This window comes from Rhodamnia argentea, chromosome 1 (genome assembly GCF_020921035.1).
Source record: "Rhodamnia argentea isolate NSW1041297 chromosome 1, ASM2092103v1, whole genome shotgun sequence".
Classification (NCBI taxonomy): Eukaryota; Viridiplantae; Streptophyta; class Magnoliopsida; order Myrtales; family Myrtaceae; genus Rhodamnia; species Rhodamnia argentea.
This window is the reverse complement of record NC_063150.1, coordinates 33,957,251-33,972,334: the sequence shown is the minus strand read 5'-3', so window position 1 is coordinate 33,972,334 and position 15,084 is coordinate 33,957,251. Positions and strand designations below refer to the sequence as shown.

Genomic DNA, 15,084 nt, shown 5'->3' with positions numbered 1-15,084 from the left:
GATTGGCAGTGGGACACCATCGATGCCAAAATTATGCCCTCGATGGGGTCTTCATTTTAAGAAAAAAAGAGAGATCCATCCACGGAGTTCAGATTCCATAATCTGGGGAGTCATTGTTGGGAAATTTGGCGAATGGGATGAACAATGGAATCAAACTTTGAGACGTGATAACACTAGATTTATTTACCTTACAACGTTGCTAATGATTTTCGAAAAATATCCTCATGATACAATAATGTCTCGATGAGAATAGTAGAAAGAAATTCTGATATTTCTTCAGGATCTCTCTTGGAAACAATTAGAAAGAATGGCTGTATTTTTTTTTTTGAAAGAAAAAATGAAAAATGGAACATGAAGTTTTGAATTGAATAGACACGTTTAGTAATATATATATATATATATATATATATATATATATATATATAAAGTATTTGAACAAACACAATCTTTCAAAGGCGAAGGAGTTATGTCCGAACAGACATGACTTTTCAAATATTAAGAAGTTATGTCCAAACAGGCATAATTCGAAAACACCTCTTCAAAAGTTGTAAAAACCCTTTTGTGAAACTACAAAACAATGGTAATTGTTGATTAGTGCCTAATCTAGTCCACGTACGCACTCACATCTTTTTGATGTGGGACAAGGCACCTCTCAATTTGTTTTACAAACAAACTACCAATAGTCATAGACTGCCAAAGAGAGCCATCGACCAAAAAGTTAAGTAAAAGAAAACGATCGATAAGGGTATTCATAGACTTTTAGGTAAAGTGTTTATTATAGAATATCTTTGCTCTAAAGTTGTCGATTTCAAGGTATGTTTGTGTAACATGAGAAGAGGGAAGTGAGCGTTACTACTACGTGGAGGACGCATGAAACCATTGTGTTAGTATTGCAGCGATGTCTTGAATATATTAATGATCGTGCAATGTCATTGATTTTGAATATCTTCACGTGCGTCATTGTTGCATGATAATTTTGGATAATATTATGAAAGTATTTATGTCGTCCACTTGATGGTGGCGACGATGCCTCGTGTGTCAAGATGCCTTGAAAGGCGAAATACCCCATCGAGTTCGGATGACTCGAGGAGTGTTTCGGGAGGCCTCAGAGTTGAGATGCCTCGTGTGTGGAGATGCATCATGTGTCGGGGACGTCCCGGGGAGTATTCAGGAGGAGAAGTAAAGACGAAAATGCATGCTCACGTGAATACATATGTGCATGTTGATAGTGGTGCCTCACGGTACAATATGTCATCCGTTTGTATCGAATGAAAAACATCATACAACGGTAGAAATATTAGGATGCACGTGCAATACATAAATACATGAGCATACGCACTGCCTTTGCCCTTGTGACTAATTGGCGGATCCGCCCGTGTGCGGATCCAGAGTTTTAGTTCTTCCTGGATGATGGTTTCCCAGATGGCGAGAATGAACTCTTTATGGCATTGAGGCAGGGGCAGTTTGATTTTCCATCTTTGTGCATCATCCTTTTGACCACATCTTATCCTATTTATATAGGTTACACAGACATTGTATAGGTCGATTCACTTAAAATGATCCTCGTCCTAGTAAAAGGAAACAATGAAGGTCGTGGAGGTATGGGTTAAAAAAAGGAAAAAAAAAAAAAGCAATGCTTAAAAGCCCAAAAACCTACCGTCAAATAGGAGTGAGCGGCTCCGGAATCCTTACGGGTTCCACTTGGAACCTGTAACTTATCCGTCGGAACAGGTTCCTCATTTTTGGGAACCCGGAACCTACCCTATCACAAGTTCTAGGGTCGGTTCCGGGGAACCCGATAACCTATTAATTTCTTTTATTGTCTTTTATTTTTTTTTATTTTTAGTTAAGTAAAATGAGAGTGAACGCTACAACATCTAAGAGAAAGTAGAGATGAGTGATTTTAGGTTCCATACATGTTACATTTAGAACATGAAACCAATTCATTGAAAAACGTTTATCATTTTTTGGAACCCGAAACTTAAAAATTTATTTGGCTCCAGATTATACACTCATCATCGGATGTCATAGGATATTATAGGATCGTACAAAAACATATACCTTGTAACATGGAACCAGACCGGATCCTACAGGTTCCGATTCCAGGTTCTCGGTTCTATCCTAGAACCATGCTTACCCCTACTGCCAAACCGACTTAATTTCATCAATTTGGGCTTTCAAGCCACAACCTTAAGCAAAGTTTTGGGTTTTCAGGCCCATGGATAGAAAGCCCAACAGCCTCAAACTAGCCTACTTTTTACGAGAAAAAAATGAAGTAGTACGTTTTAAAGTAAGAAAATAATTTCCGGATTTCTAGCAAGGTCCATCGCCAATATAAAGAAATTCCAACACATTCACCGTTGGATGAATGACACGTGTACGTGGACATAGCCGTGTAATCGCATTCATCCCGACTAATCGAGCAGTCGATGCATAGAAAGTTCTTTATACTCACGATGATAATCCTTCACTCTGTGTTTTGAAAACCCTAAGCAAGCGAACCAACAAAAAGTTTCGAGGTGTGAGGGGATCAAAATCTTTTGAAGACACCGCAAACAATTTTTTAGAGCGAAAGTGGGTTCAATTCAATTGCGATGGAAATAAAGAAATAGGATTACGGGGTATAGTGCTCTAGAGTCTCGTAAATTTATTCTGTTTTAAAATAAAGACCCTTTCGGATCGTGAACTTCCTTTCTTTAAATGAAATTTGTAAATTCTTTTGAGTATGCTCATTATGTTGAATAGTTAGTAATTGCATGATCGACATAAATAGATGAACGATTTACGAGACCAAGCCATGCTCAACCAAGTGCGATCTAAATCAAATCTACTTAGCATGTACAAATCATTCTTTGTTTAGGATAACCATTTTTTTTTTCTTTTGGCGTAAGCTCATCCTTGACCAGGTGGTAAGGAAATTCAGTGAGGTGAGGACATTTAATTTTACCAAGGAATTTGACTCCAACGCTCAGCAAAGAATAAAAGTCGAAAGAGAGGCATCGAAGACAAACTCATCGCCATGAGGCCTCAATAGCCTCTATGGGCTTAAGGGCAAATCCCAAAGAAGAAAGATTGGAGTCAAATGATGATAATGAGACACCATTTTTTTTATTATTTATTTTTTTTAAATCATGTTTTGAGCACACTCTTATGCAAACAGTAAATCAATTTCGATTCCGCGTATGTTTAGAATTTCATCACGCTCTTACGCGATAAAGTACTTATATAGACCTCGATCGGTCATAAAAATTCTAGAATATTCAGAGGCGTCGACACGAGAATATTCACATAAACAGCCAAGAATGCCCGGTTAAGTTGGTGGTTAGTTGCCATCGAGGCCATCACCTCATCTTCATTCTTGTGCTCACCTTGTTTGGTTTCACACCATTTCTTTCGCTTCCAAAACGGTGAACATAGAAGAAAGGAGAGGGTCCACGCAAGAACTTAGGCAATGGATAGGCTTTTTGGAGCACAGGTTGGTGCAACAACATCATTGCTGCGCAATCCAATAAGTACAGCCTAACCTCCAAAGGTGGGAAAACGCCATTGAATGGTTGGATTATGGGAAGGAACGAAAGGGGAGAGAACATTTAGTTTAAGGGGTAGAAGCAAAAGGTCAACGTAGCCGAACATGAGCTAATGATTAGCCTAATCATCCCCTCCTAATCTCCAATGATGTTGTCCTAATTGGATGGGAGGAGCATTGACAATTAAGATAATGATTGCACCTTCGTTCATTCATCTTTAAGGTAAAGTGGGTTCTTCGAAACATTATTAAACCTAACATTGAAGTTTGCCTTGATCTTCCTCTCCTCTTCCCCCACCCGTTTCTTGATAGCTTCCCATTGTCAATACTTCCTTGCTACTTATTTTTTTTTTCAACATATTTTAATTTGGTTGAGGAGTTTTTAAGTTGGGGAAAATTACCAAAAAATTCCTAAATATGTTGCAATCGTGCCAATTAAAGTCCTAATCCTTTTTTGTACTAATTGAGTCCTAAACCTTTTGTATTTGTGTCAATTCAATCCTTTCGGTCAACTTTGACCGGCAAGCAGATGGCAACATGTATAATATTTAATAATCTCTTAACATTTTTTGAATTATTTTTTTTTTTATTTTTTTCTTTCTGGCGATTGGCCAAAGGCAAGGGCCAACGAGGTTTGACCTTACTAGAGACCTCGCTGGCCCTCACCCGTCGGAGACCGGCTGGAGGAAGAAGGAATGAGAAAGAAAAGAAAAAAAGATTAAAATATTATTAAAATCTGTCCACATAAGTGGCGGTCGGTTAAAGTTGACTGAAAGGACTAAATTGACACAAAGGCAAAAATTTAAGGACTCAATTGGTTAAAAAAAAAAAAGACTTATGATTGACTTGATATAATTATAATAGATTTGGGACTTTTTTGGTAATTTCCCCTTTTAAGTTGTGATGGGTTTATGACAACTCCGAGATTTGGCTCTTTCCCCCTTACGATTCACCCTCTGGTTTGTTTGGTGAACATCTTCATGTTTATGATCCTTGGGTCCTATGTTTAAGATGCCTGGCAATTTGATGATGGGCCGGCGAAATTGAAGTTAGCAACCATGTCGCTAGCTTAAACGAGTCTTGAAATCTCCATAAAAGAATTGGCGGAACCTTTAACATGGCATTTAACGTAGGTGTCGGTGTGGTTAATTCCAAAAAGACATAGTCAATGGCAGTTGAGCAAAGAGCTGGAAGCAAGCAAACACAGATATAAAAAGCCTTCATTTGGGACTTTACATGACATTTATTCTGAAGGGATATTTATCGACAAATACTTTCGAAATGTTGCGCTACACGAGAAAAACGATGCGTTGAAATATCAAATTCACCTTAATTGGAGGCTTAACAAGTGTCCAACAAATTTTGATTTCTAAAGGATTAGAACCGGATTCACAGCACGGGTAGCATTCATGTGTGATCGCTACATTTTAGGAGGGTTAATGGCATCAAGGTCGCTAACCTCGTATTTCATACTCTCAACTTACTTTTGAGTTACTAAGAATTGTAATCATTCTCGGACTCTCGACTTACATCACATTGTAATCGTTCTCGGTGCATCAAGTCATTAAGTCAATTCGGGATATGTTTTTAACATTGTATTCGAGGGATGTGGGTTGTGGAATACACTCTGGACCCTTTTGACATGCAAGATCGAAAGACGTAATAAGAAGAACACGCATGGAGTTTCCTGAATTGAAAAGGGAAAATACGCGACAATTCGACTTTTCTTTTTTTAAATGTGCAAAAAGATGGCACCGTGACAAAAAAAAAGAAGCAGGGAAAATGATTTCGAGAACGTAGTTTTCATATGAGAAGAGCAATGTCATTAGCTAAATCACGTTGGCCACGTCCTCGGCGCGACGCAAAAAATATGTTCTCCCTCTCTGTAGCCATGCTCTTTGGGTCTTTAGGAGCTCTTAAGGGAGAATTCAATCCACTAGAAAACGCACCAACGGCAAAGAAAGTCGGGGGCGTAATTAAGAGAACCGTAAAGTGGAGGGGGTTAATGGCAAAGTAAGTTTTAGGAGATGGGAGTGATGACGTGGCATACTTCGGATTCGGAGGATGAAGTGTAACTTTGTTCCGGTTAGCTTTAATTAATACGATTCGCAATGCATTCGTGCGTGCATGCGCAAAATGACATGCCCACGCATTTTATGGGTGTGATCACACTCACACATGCCATGTAAATCAGGTAATCGACCCTATATTTATTATGCGGATGTCAATTCGGTCTTAAATTTTTTAATTTTATCAAGTTAGTCTTAAATTTACGCGCGGAATTCCGATGTGGTTATTCCGATCAAAGTCCATTGGAAATCGTTGGTGTGGTAATGTGCCATGTAGCACGGTCGACGAAGATTGGACCGCCATGTCGCCTATCGTTAGGATTCGGTATGCAATCAAATTGAAGTGAAAACGTAAAGCGAAAAACAAAAATCAATACACGAGATTTTATCCCGATTCACCTTTAAACTAGCGCTATGTCCATCAAATGATTCTACTATAATCAGCACCTTGCACCTTTCGTTACATCCCTCGATTACAAGAGAAAAAGAGTATATATAGTAGAAATTATTTATGAGCCCGAGCTCGAGCTCGAGCCCAAACTACTAAAGGAAAAATATGGACTTAAATTGTAAAAGCCCTATGGTGTCCAGGAGTGGCTACCTCCTTGAGATCCTCGTCGGGGCGGCTCCTTCGGACTCTCGTGCTTTCTTGTCATAGGAGAATATGATCCAGACCCCAATAGTTATTTCAGGCAAAGTTGGCCGAAAAGACTATATTAAAATTTCGGTCAAAATGTCGGGATCAAATAGAAGATTCTAAAATGTTCGAGATCGAATTGACATTTGAAAAATAGCTTTAAGGTTGATCAGACAATTTTCCCCGATTCATGTTGTTGCACGGGAGGGGGAAAGAGGCCCCCCGTCCAAAATCTTGAACTCGACCTACGGCATGCAAAGTTCGAGTCCGGCTTGCGCTCCGAGGCCTTGAATTACATGTGCTCGTCAGCAAGAAGGAGCGACAAGTTTGGTCAGGCTCGATCGCGACTCGACCCCGACTCGACACGGCGATTCGATGCGGATCGCTCACGAATTCATTCGACACGAAGCCGTAATGGAGAGCAATGTCGATGTTGCAAGAACAGTGTGTCCCGTTATTTCGGCACGCAATTCATCCCGCGAGGGGGCCGTACCTATAAAGAGAGGGCCCACCGCCATGCCCCGTCTCACACTGGCTGAAGTGACGAGGACCAAAAAATAAATATTTTTTTGACGAGGGCAAAGTTAATTTTCCTTTTTTTTTTTAAATAAAAAATCTCGAAAAACCACTTTCCTGTAATTAAATTTTGCATCAGATACCGTCGGATATAAAAACAGGAAAAATTAAAAAAAAAAAGGGAAAATCAATAAGAATAAAGAAAAAGGAAAAAGCGAAAAGCCAAAAAAAATAAAATAATAATATTGCAGTTAGCAGAGAGAGAGAGAGTGAAGGCTTGCTTCAGAGGGAAGAAGAAAATCTGAAGCCACAGCACCAACAGCAGAGAGAGGAAGGTGACGTCCGTTGAGCTTTCTCAGGACTTGGAGGAGGGAGAGGGAGAGAGGGAGGGAGGGAGGGAGAATGCGGGAAGACTCGGGGCTCCCGTCGTCGCTGCGCCCGGCCGATCCGTCGCTGCCTGCTCTCCGATCTGCTCGCCAATTGCGTCGCTAGATCCGAGCTCATCGTTCGGCGTCCCGCACGCTGTGGATTCCGCATTGGTGCAATTTGGGGTCCCAATTGAGCTCCCGCGAGCTCGGAGTCGGTGCCCGAAGACCCCTTTGACTTGGGAAAATTTTGGTAAGCTCGCGGCTCTTTTGGCACGCGCTGATTTGGCGGATTTTCTCTTCGAGATTTTCGATTTCATTGCGAGTTGAACGGATCTCCGGGCGTCAAGTTTGGCCTGCTTGAGTGTTCGCTTTAATGGCACAGTCTCCGTGAATTGGTTTTCCGCTAGGGTTCCTACTGTGCAGTTAATTATAGAGTTGATGAGTGACTGGTTGCGCTTGATAATGCGACCGACTAATTTGCAGCTTTTGGTGCTGAGTTGAGTCAACATTTGTGCTGAGTGTGTTTTTAGCTTCGTGTCATCCGAAAGCTTTATCTGGGTGTGTGTAAACTCGTATTGATAATTTTGAAATGAGTTGTGTTACTCTCGGTAGGTGATTTTTTAGTGGGGGAAATGCCTCCTTCTCCGGCATTGCGATGCTCTCCAGGGAGAGAGGTGAGAGCGGAGAGTCACAAGCGAGGTCGGAGTCTCGAAGGTGGGCTGCTCTTCAGAGAGAAGGACGACGATCTCGCATTGTTCAAGGAAATGCAGACACGAGAAAGAGATAACTTTTTGCTCCAGTCCGACGATGATCTTGAAGATGTATTTTGTGAGTTGCTGAATCGAACTTCCTTTTATTGCCACAGTGTGGAGTTCAGGTTTCTGTTGGTTTACCTTTACCATATCTAATACCATTGAACGTTATTTCTTGTTATGAACTTCCTGTCAGCTACGAAACTCACACACTTCTCTGACTTTAAACTTGGGATCTCCATTCCTGGTAGAGGAGAGAGTAGTGATCTTCTCAATGCCGATGGAGAGAAAAATGACTATGAATGGTGAGTCACATTCTCCCCATATTAAACAAGACTATGTAATTTAACCAAGGGTCCACAGCACTTTCAGAATATTTAGTTGTTGGCTAATGCAATCGTTAAAATTTTGTGCTTTACGGTTTAGACGTGCATCTGGAGTTATTTGAGTTCAATTAATGAGCTAAATGCTCAAAGATTTGCTGCAACTTAAATATGTTATGTTCATTTCATGATGCTAATTGGGGATCATAATCTCTCCTTGCTTTCATGGTTCTTCTAATTGACATTATCATTTGCGAAGGTTGTTAACTCCTCCTGATACCCCGCTGTTTCCATCTTTGGACGACGATACACCGCCAGCCAATGTTGTACCTAGAGGACGTCCCCGGAGTCAACCAATTTCCATATCAAGGTCATCCACGGTAGGTCATTAAATCACTTGATGGAGTGTGAATATGATTGTCTCGCACCATTGCTTTATCGATTCAGGATGTATTCATCTCCTCAAATTCATCTTCTTAACCATGTTTTGTCGCAGATGGAGAAGAGTTACCGGAGCAGCAGGGGTAGTGCAAGTCCAAGTCGTTCTAGCCCATCTCCACGCTCTGGTAACAGTGCTGCCCAGTCAAGGGGAAGGCCATCATCGGCTCGTCATGCCAGTCCGACTCCTAGCCTGCAGAATGCCACTCCACCACAGAGGCCATCTACTCCACCAAGCAAAACCTCTGTGTCTGCTCCTAGGTCTTCTACCCCTACTAGCAGGAGGATGAGCAGTGGGTTTAGTTCTACTAGTGGTTCAGGGGTTAGAGGAGCATCCCCTGTAAAGACAAGTCGAGGAAACTCTGCTTCGCCCAAAATAAGGGCATGGCAAGCCAATATCCCGGGTTTCTCTACTGAAGTGCCTCCCAATCTGCGCACTTCCTTGGCTGACCGGCCAGCCTCATATGTGAGGGGTAGTTCTCCAGCATCTAGAAATAGTCGGCAATCGGTTTCCCCAACTGCTTCTAGAAGTGTGGCGTCATCTTATGGCCATGAGCGAGATCACTTCAGTTCACATAGCAGAGGTTCTGTGGCATCATCTGGTGATGATGATGTGGACTCTCTACAGTCGATTCAAGTGGGAAGTCTGGACCGATCGACTTTAAGAAAAGTTGGTTCCTCTCCCAATAGAAGATCTTTGGTCTCTTCCAGGACAAAAGCTGTCTCCTCGGTTTCTGCTCCAAAGAGGTCCTTGGATCCGGCTTTAAGACAAACGGTACGTGTCTAACTAAATGATTATGTCCTTGTTTTCAAGCTATAGTGATGGTAACTTGAAGTTGGGTAGAGCCGGATCTAAATGTGGGCTAGGTAAGCGTCCCGTAATAAGAGGAGTGGTTATGAATCCTGTAGACCATCCCCATGGGGGTGGTGAAGGGAGAGCCCCAATTGGTAGAAAAAAACCCCCTTGTTTTCAAGCTATAGTGATGGTAACTTGTACTTAATAATTTGATGAAAATGGCAGTGACATCCTACTCTTTTTAGTCTCGTATTCTTGAAGTAAGGAGTATTTGGCATTTAATAATTGTAGAACAGATTTTCAATCCACCATGGTGCTGTGGCATTTTGAAATGGCTTAGTTTCATAGATAGTTCTCTCATAAGCCCTTCATGGAGTTTCTCTTAAATCAGTATTCTTTATATCTTGAAAGGGGATTTTCTTTTTCTTTTGTAAATGCATGGACAATGATTTGAATGGTCTTGGTGATGTTGTGGCCTATTGTTTCTGAGTCCTTGTTCAGGTTGCGAACTGCGGAAATCAACTTTTATACATTAGAAGAAGTGGAGAATTGAAAAAGCTGAAATCTTTCAACAGACCTTATTGAGATTAAATTTTCATCCATTGTAAACTCACATTTGATTCGGTTTTGCTACTTCATTGTAGGATCATCGGAAAGCCCCTCAGAATATGTTTAGGCCCCTCTTGTCAAGTGTACCAAGTAGCACATTCTATATTGGAAAAGCAGGCTCTATGCATCGTCCTATGGTATCTAGAAACTCTTCGGTGACAACAAGCAGCAATGCCAGTTCTGACCATGGCACAGGAACTGTACTTGCTGCTGAAGGGAGTGACCAGAACCGTGATGATAAGACCTGTGAATCAGGAGGAGGAATATACGCTACTGTTGACCAAGAAATTTTCGAATTTGACAAGGGTGATACTGCTACTGAAGACATGGGCAGTGAGATTTATGCTGCACATCAATCACTTAATATCCCAGTCAGTGATTTTGAAGTTGGCACTGTTGTTGAGAGTGGCCATGCTAATGCAGAAGATAGCTGCCAAGACAGTGTTATCGAGAAAGTAACTGCAGCTTCTGAAGTTGATGATTTTAGAGATTTGGTGCTGTGCTCCATATGTGGGTGCCCGTATGATGCCTCCGAATCGGTGGAAAATGAAGAGAATCTGTGTTCCAAATGCAGAAGGAAAGAAGATATTTTTCTGGAAGCAGACATGGTTGTTGCAGGGGACTTCACACTAACACCAATAGATACTCCAGATAAACATCAGCATTTGAATCAAGTATTGCCGGTGGTTGAGTGCGAGTCGCAGGGAGTAATAGATGTGGACGAACCAAGGGTTTTGCTAGGAGAGGAAAATAATCGGCTAAGGGAATCTTTCTCAAAGGAACAAAGCCAGGTCCATCTACTAGGAAAATCTTCTCCAAAGCACCTGATTGCAGGAGATAATGAGATATTCAGCAATGAGCGAGAAAATTTTGCACCAAGAGTTGGTTCAAGTCCATCACATGCAGATGCAACAAATCAGGAGCTGCAGCAGTACACAGATCATAAAAAGATCGATGTTACTGAAGGTGCGGGAATTTCTTTGTTGCTTAAGAGATCGAGCAGTAGCAAAGGGCATGTTATTCAAGGTAGGACATATACTGTTTCTGCAATTCCTCGAGATGATCTATCTTATGCAAGAGATAGCTCAACCAGCATGAGAAGCTCTTATGGCCGCGAAAGTATTTCTGGATCTTCTTCTGTTGATTTCAGCTCTTCTAGACAAACAGATGTTCGCATACACCGCCAGTTAAGTGGCCTCAAATCTGAGAGTGAGGATTACAAGTATGACATTAAAACTCAAAGCATCGGATCGTCATTTTCGGGGTTTTCAAACCATGCTTCCCAAGGTTTTGGTCTGGCAGCGAGCATGCATGACTTTTCTGAGGATCATGTTGGCAGTGTGGATACTGATGCAGAAGAATCAATTTTAGCTTCTCTAGAGAAGAAGCATGCTTTGGAGACGACGGATGCTGTTCGTACATCCACAATGTCCACCTCTAATGGGGTAGATACTTTTGAATCTAATGAGAGCAGTAAAGCCCTGAATGCTTCCACCACAGATTTGTCAAGTCATGCGATTAGAATGGGACTAGAGGACAATACAGTAGTGTCTTCTAATGTCACAGACACTATTTCACTTGAAAACGGGGCAGTTCTCCAAGGCAACTCAAGGGTTATTACTGAAATGGACGCATCAGCTGTTGCTGCTCCAGGGTCTTCTGCAGGAGAGGGAGCTGGTTTGCTGAGTTCTGGCGCCAGTGCTTTAGACTGTTCAGATGTTCCGGCTGACCACTCTCTAGTCTCATCATCTGAAATGGAAACGATGAACGGTCAAAGTAGGAGTCTTTCAGAGTCTGAACATAAATCAGAGAGTAAATCTCCAGAGACTTTAGAAACAGAAATGAATGCTTCAGCTCAAGAACCCAAGACCTCTGACCATGGGCATGGCATACAAGGTTGGTGTTTGCATAAGTATCTGTTCTGCTGATAAAATTCTGAATGTTGTGATCTTTTTCTCCGCACTGCTTCAACAGCACCTCTGCCCCCAGCCCCAGAGAATAGAACCTAAGATAATTCAGTAAAAACTGAAGCAGAAATTTTTTATGCCATGTGCTGTTGTTTATGTCCATATTTGTGATTTATATGTCTGCTATTAGCATGCGTAGAGAAATCATCTGTTGCACTAGCTGTCATAAATCATCCTTGACATGCGATCAAGCCACAGAAAGTGCACTGTACATGAGTTCCTTCCATGTGTTGACAAAATTCTTTTTGAAGGAAAGAAGTTGCTTTTTGCTATTAGCATGCTGGCTTTCTCTTCTCAGGAAGGGTATGGAAGGTTCTAGTGTACAGTGAAATATAGTAATCCAATTTGATGATTGGGAAGGGAAGGTATCTAAGAACATGAGTCAGAGGGAAGGCATAGTATGATAGGCTTCATATATGAGCACCTTAATTATGTGAGAACTTATTTCTTGCTTCATCTGGTGATGTCTTCGATAATTGCTTTCTGTTGATTAATTTTTCCTCCTGTTGCGACTTCACATTTTATTTGTGTTAGTTAATGCTGCCTCATAGTAGCTAATCCAGTTATTCTACGTGTCACTCTTTTTTCTTCTAATAGATGGTGGGCAACATTAAAGGATTTTCTGGGTTGCATGTTGAAGTTGCATCCTTATATACTGAAGCATCTGTTTTTAAACATATCTGGTCCACTCTTACTAAGTCAAGTTACTACAACTAGCACCTAAATATTGTATCCTTGACCAGATACTTTGCCAATTGGCTCCCTGGTCCCTGCTTTGCAAATTGTCGTAAAGCCTCTTTTTGATGTTTAGTCAATGGTTCTGTCACTACTGACTAGCTTTCTGTGACGTTGACAGAGGAATCAACTGTTACAATGGAGGCACGAGCTGGAAGTAGAGGAAGAAGCCTTACCCTCGAGGAAGCAACGGATACAATTCTTTTCTGCAGCTCCATCGTTCATGATTTGGCATATAAAGCTGCGACTATCGCGATGGAGAAAGAACCTGCTGTTCCTCTGGAAGGCTCGCATCCTGCCGTAACCATATTGGGGAAGTCCACCACGGAAACGAGGGATCCACGCAGAGGCAGAATTGTAAGTAAACGCAGTTTGAAATCCCAGAAGGCGAGGCAGAGGCAGGTAGAAACCGAGAAGAACCTCCCGTCCAGCAAGACTGAGAACGACGAGAACATTGACGAGTCTTTGATGCGTAACGTTGGGATCCCGAACAAGTTGGACACTGTAAAGCCACCTAAGCTCGAATCCAAGTGCAATTGCACAATAATGTGAGAAAGGTACACATCCCAAGGGCTCCTGTGAAGCTGGGTTGTGACCAAGCGGTTCCCTTTGGCCTACAAGGCGGCAATAGGCCTGAGGGTCTTGTAATTCGAAAGGCGATTGGCTCTTTAAGTTAGTACACGTTTAGCTCCTGTTTATTCCAAATTTATTGGCAGCAAGCACTGTATTTGTATTGGGGTTCCAGATTTGTAAATTTTTGTCTAGTATGGTTAGGCCGATGGGGGTAGTGGAGCGAGGGGCATGTCTGTTTGAGTGTAACCCCACATTCTTGTATTTGTCAATCTGTCTTAAAATCCTCAATTCGAGAGCAGTGTGATTTATGAATTCAAAGCAAAGCCAATATTCGTTCAATTACATGGGCGCCAACAACTCTCAAGGTCCTCGGATAAGCTAACAAGCTTAGATGAGTCACGGTTTTCTCATTCAACTGGCGATGTTGAGCTTCGTCTCACGACATTCTGCTGCTCTTGTTATTACAATTTTGCCACCCATATTTAGCTTGGAAAATAGAACAAATAGGTCTCTGAATTTTGGTTCAGCGAACAATATTATCCCATTTGTACAATATGATCTTTAAACTTTGACTCAATATATAATATCGTTCTTAAATTTTTAATTGGTTTAATATGATCTCCGAATTATTAATAAATGTACTATATATTCCTTAAATTATATGAAAATATTTTAAAAGTTCACAAATCATGTTGAACTAAAGTTCAGACCCTATGTTAATCAAATTAAGATTCATGGCCGATATCAAATCTTGTATTAAAATTTAAGGATCATTTTTGTTGTTTTTCCGAAAAAAAAATAAAAGTCAGGATAGACTCTGGAGCAATTAAAACCAAGCGAGATGACTGGGAAGAAGAAAGAGCCGTAAATCAATCAAAACTCTACACGCAATAACATTGGTGGGGCAAAAAACAAGATGTGAAAAGTTCCATGATCAATAGTCCACGTCTTCCTCGAAACTCCCAAATGGGTATCGGTCTAACCACGCCGGGGAAGAAGACCCTCTTGATTGAATGATGACCTGTTCATCGTGTCCCCAAATTCTCACCCCATTAAAGCCCGACAAGGTCAAGCTTTTGTGGCTAAGATTTGACCATTCTTCGCAATTAGTAGGAGGAATTCTCTCTCTCTCTCTCTCTTGTGTGTCCACGAGGTTTAACTAAATGCTCTCTCTAGGAAAATCCTAAAGCCCACGCATCCACATCGATTATTACAGTGAATGACATCGAATACGCCACGACAAACCTAGACATGCATGCCCGTCCCACCCGTGCCCATCTTTTTCCCTTGCGTGTGTCTATGCACATGCACTTTGTGACATCGGTGCGGCCGATGTAACGTTGGTGCGACCTCCGTGCGAAAGACTCGATGGGCGAGATAGAAAGTCTATTCTTAGGCTAATAAGGGAAGGAAGATCAAATATACATGGAGAACGTATAATCTCCATAAATAGGAGATTCGAGATGCTTTAATGTTCTCTCTCTCTTGCAAGTCAAATTAGGAACAACACGTACGATTTGACAAGCGAGGGGGTGCACACGCAGAATAAATAGGGACCAAATCTGCCTCCAACATAAAGTTCAAGCTATTAGGTGGAGAGAGTTCACGATGAGATACTTTAGCGTATATCGTAATGCAAATTCTTATTTTCCATCTTCCATGGAAAATAACGGACCCGATTAAGAACTTGGAATTAGAGAGAACAATTCAAAGAATTCGATAGGAATGAATATAGCTAACGAGGAAAAAGAGTTGGAATTGCTCTATGTTGCGTG

General features: G+C 41.4%; 1 protein-coding gene across 1 annotated transcript; it reads left to right on the top strand.

Annotated features, from left to right (window-relative positions):
* Positions 1–7,005: 7,005 nt before the first annotated feature.
* Positions 7,006–13,644, top strand: LOC115738917. Its single transcript, XM_030671725.2, has 7 exons — positions 7,006–7,366; positions 7,729–7,944; positions 8,065–8,173; positions 8,451–8,571; positions 8,688–9,404; positions 10,070–11,930; positions 12,858–13,644. The coding sequence occupies exons 2-7, from the start codon at positions 7,749–7,751 to the stop codon at positions 13,286–13,288; spliced, it is 3,435 nt and encodes a 1,144-aa protein (XP_030527585.1). The 5' UTR covers positions 7,006–7,366; positions 7,729–7,748; the 3' UTR covers positions 13,289–13,644.
* The last annotated feature ends 1,440 nt before the right edge of the window (positions 13,645–15,084 follow it).

Coding starts and splice junctions, on each gene's coding strand:
- LOC115738917 (XM_030671725.2), top strand. CDS start 7,749: ATGCCTCCTTCTCCGGCATTGCGATGCTCTCCAGGGAGAGAGGTGAGA. Junction 8,572..8,687: donor CCATATCAAGGTCATCCACG/GTAGGTCATTAA, acceptor GTTTTGTCGCAG/ATGGAGAAGAGTTACCGGAG. Junction 11,931..12,857: donor CCATGGGCATGGCATACAAG/GTTGGTGTTTGC, acceptor TGACGTTGACAG/AGGAATCAACTGTTACAATG.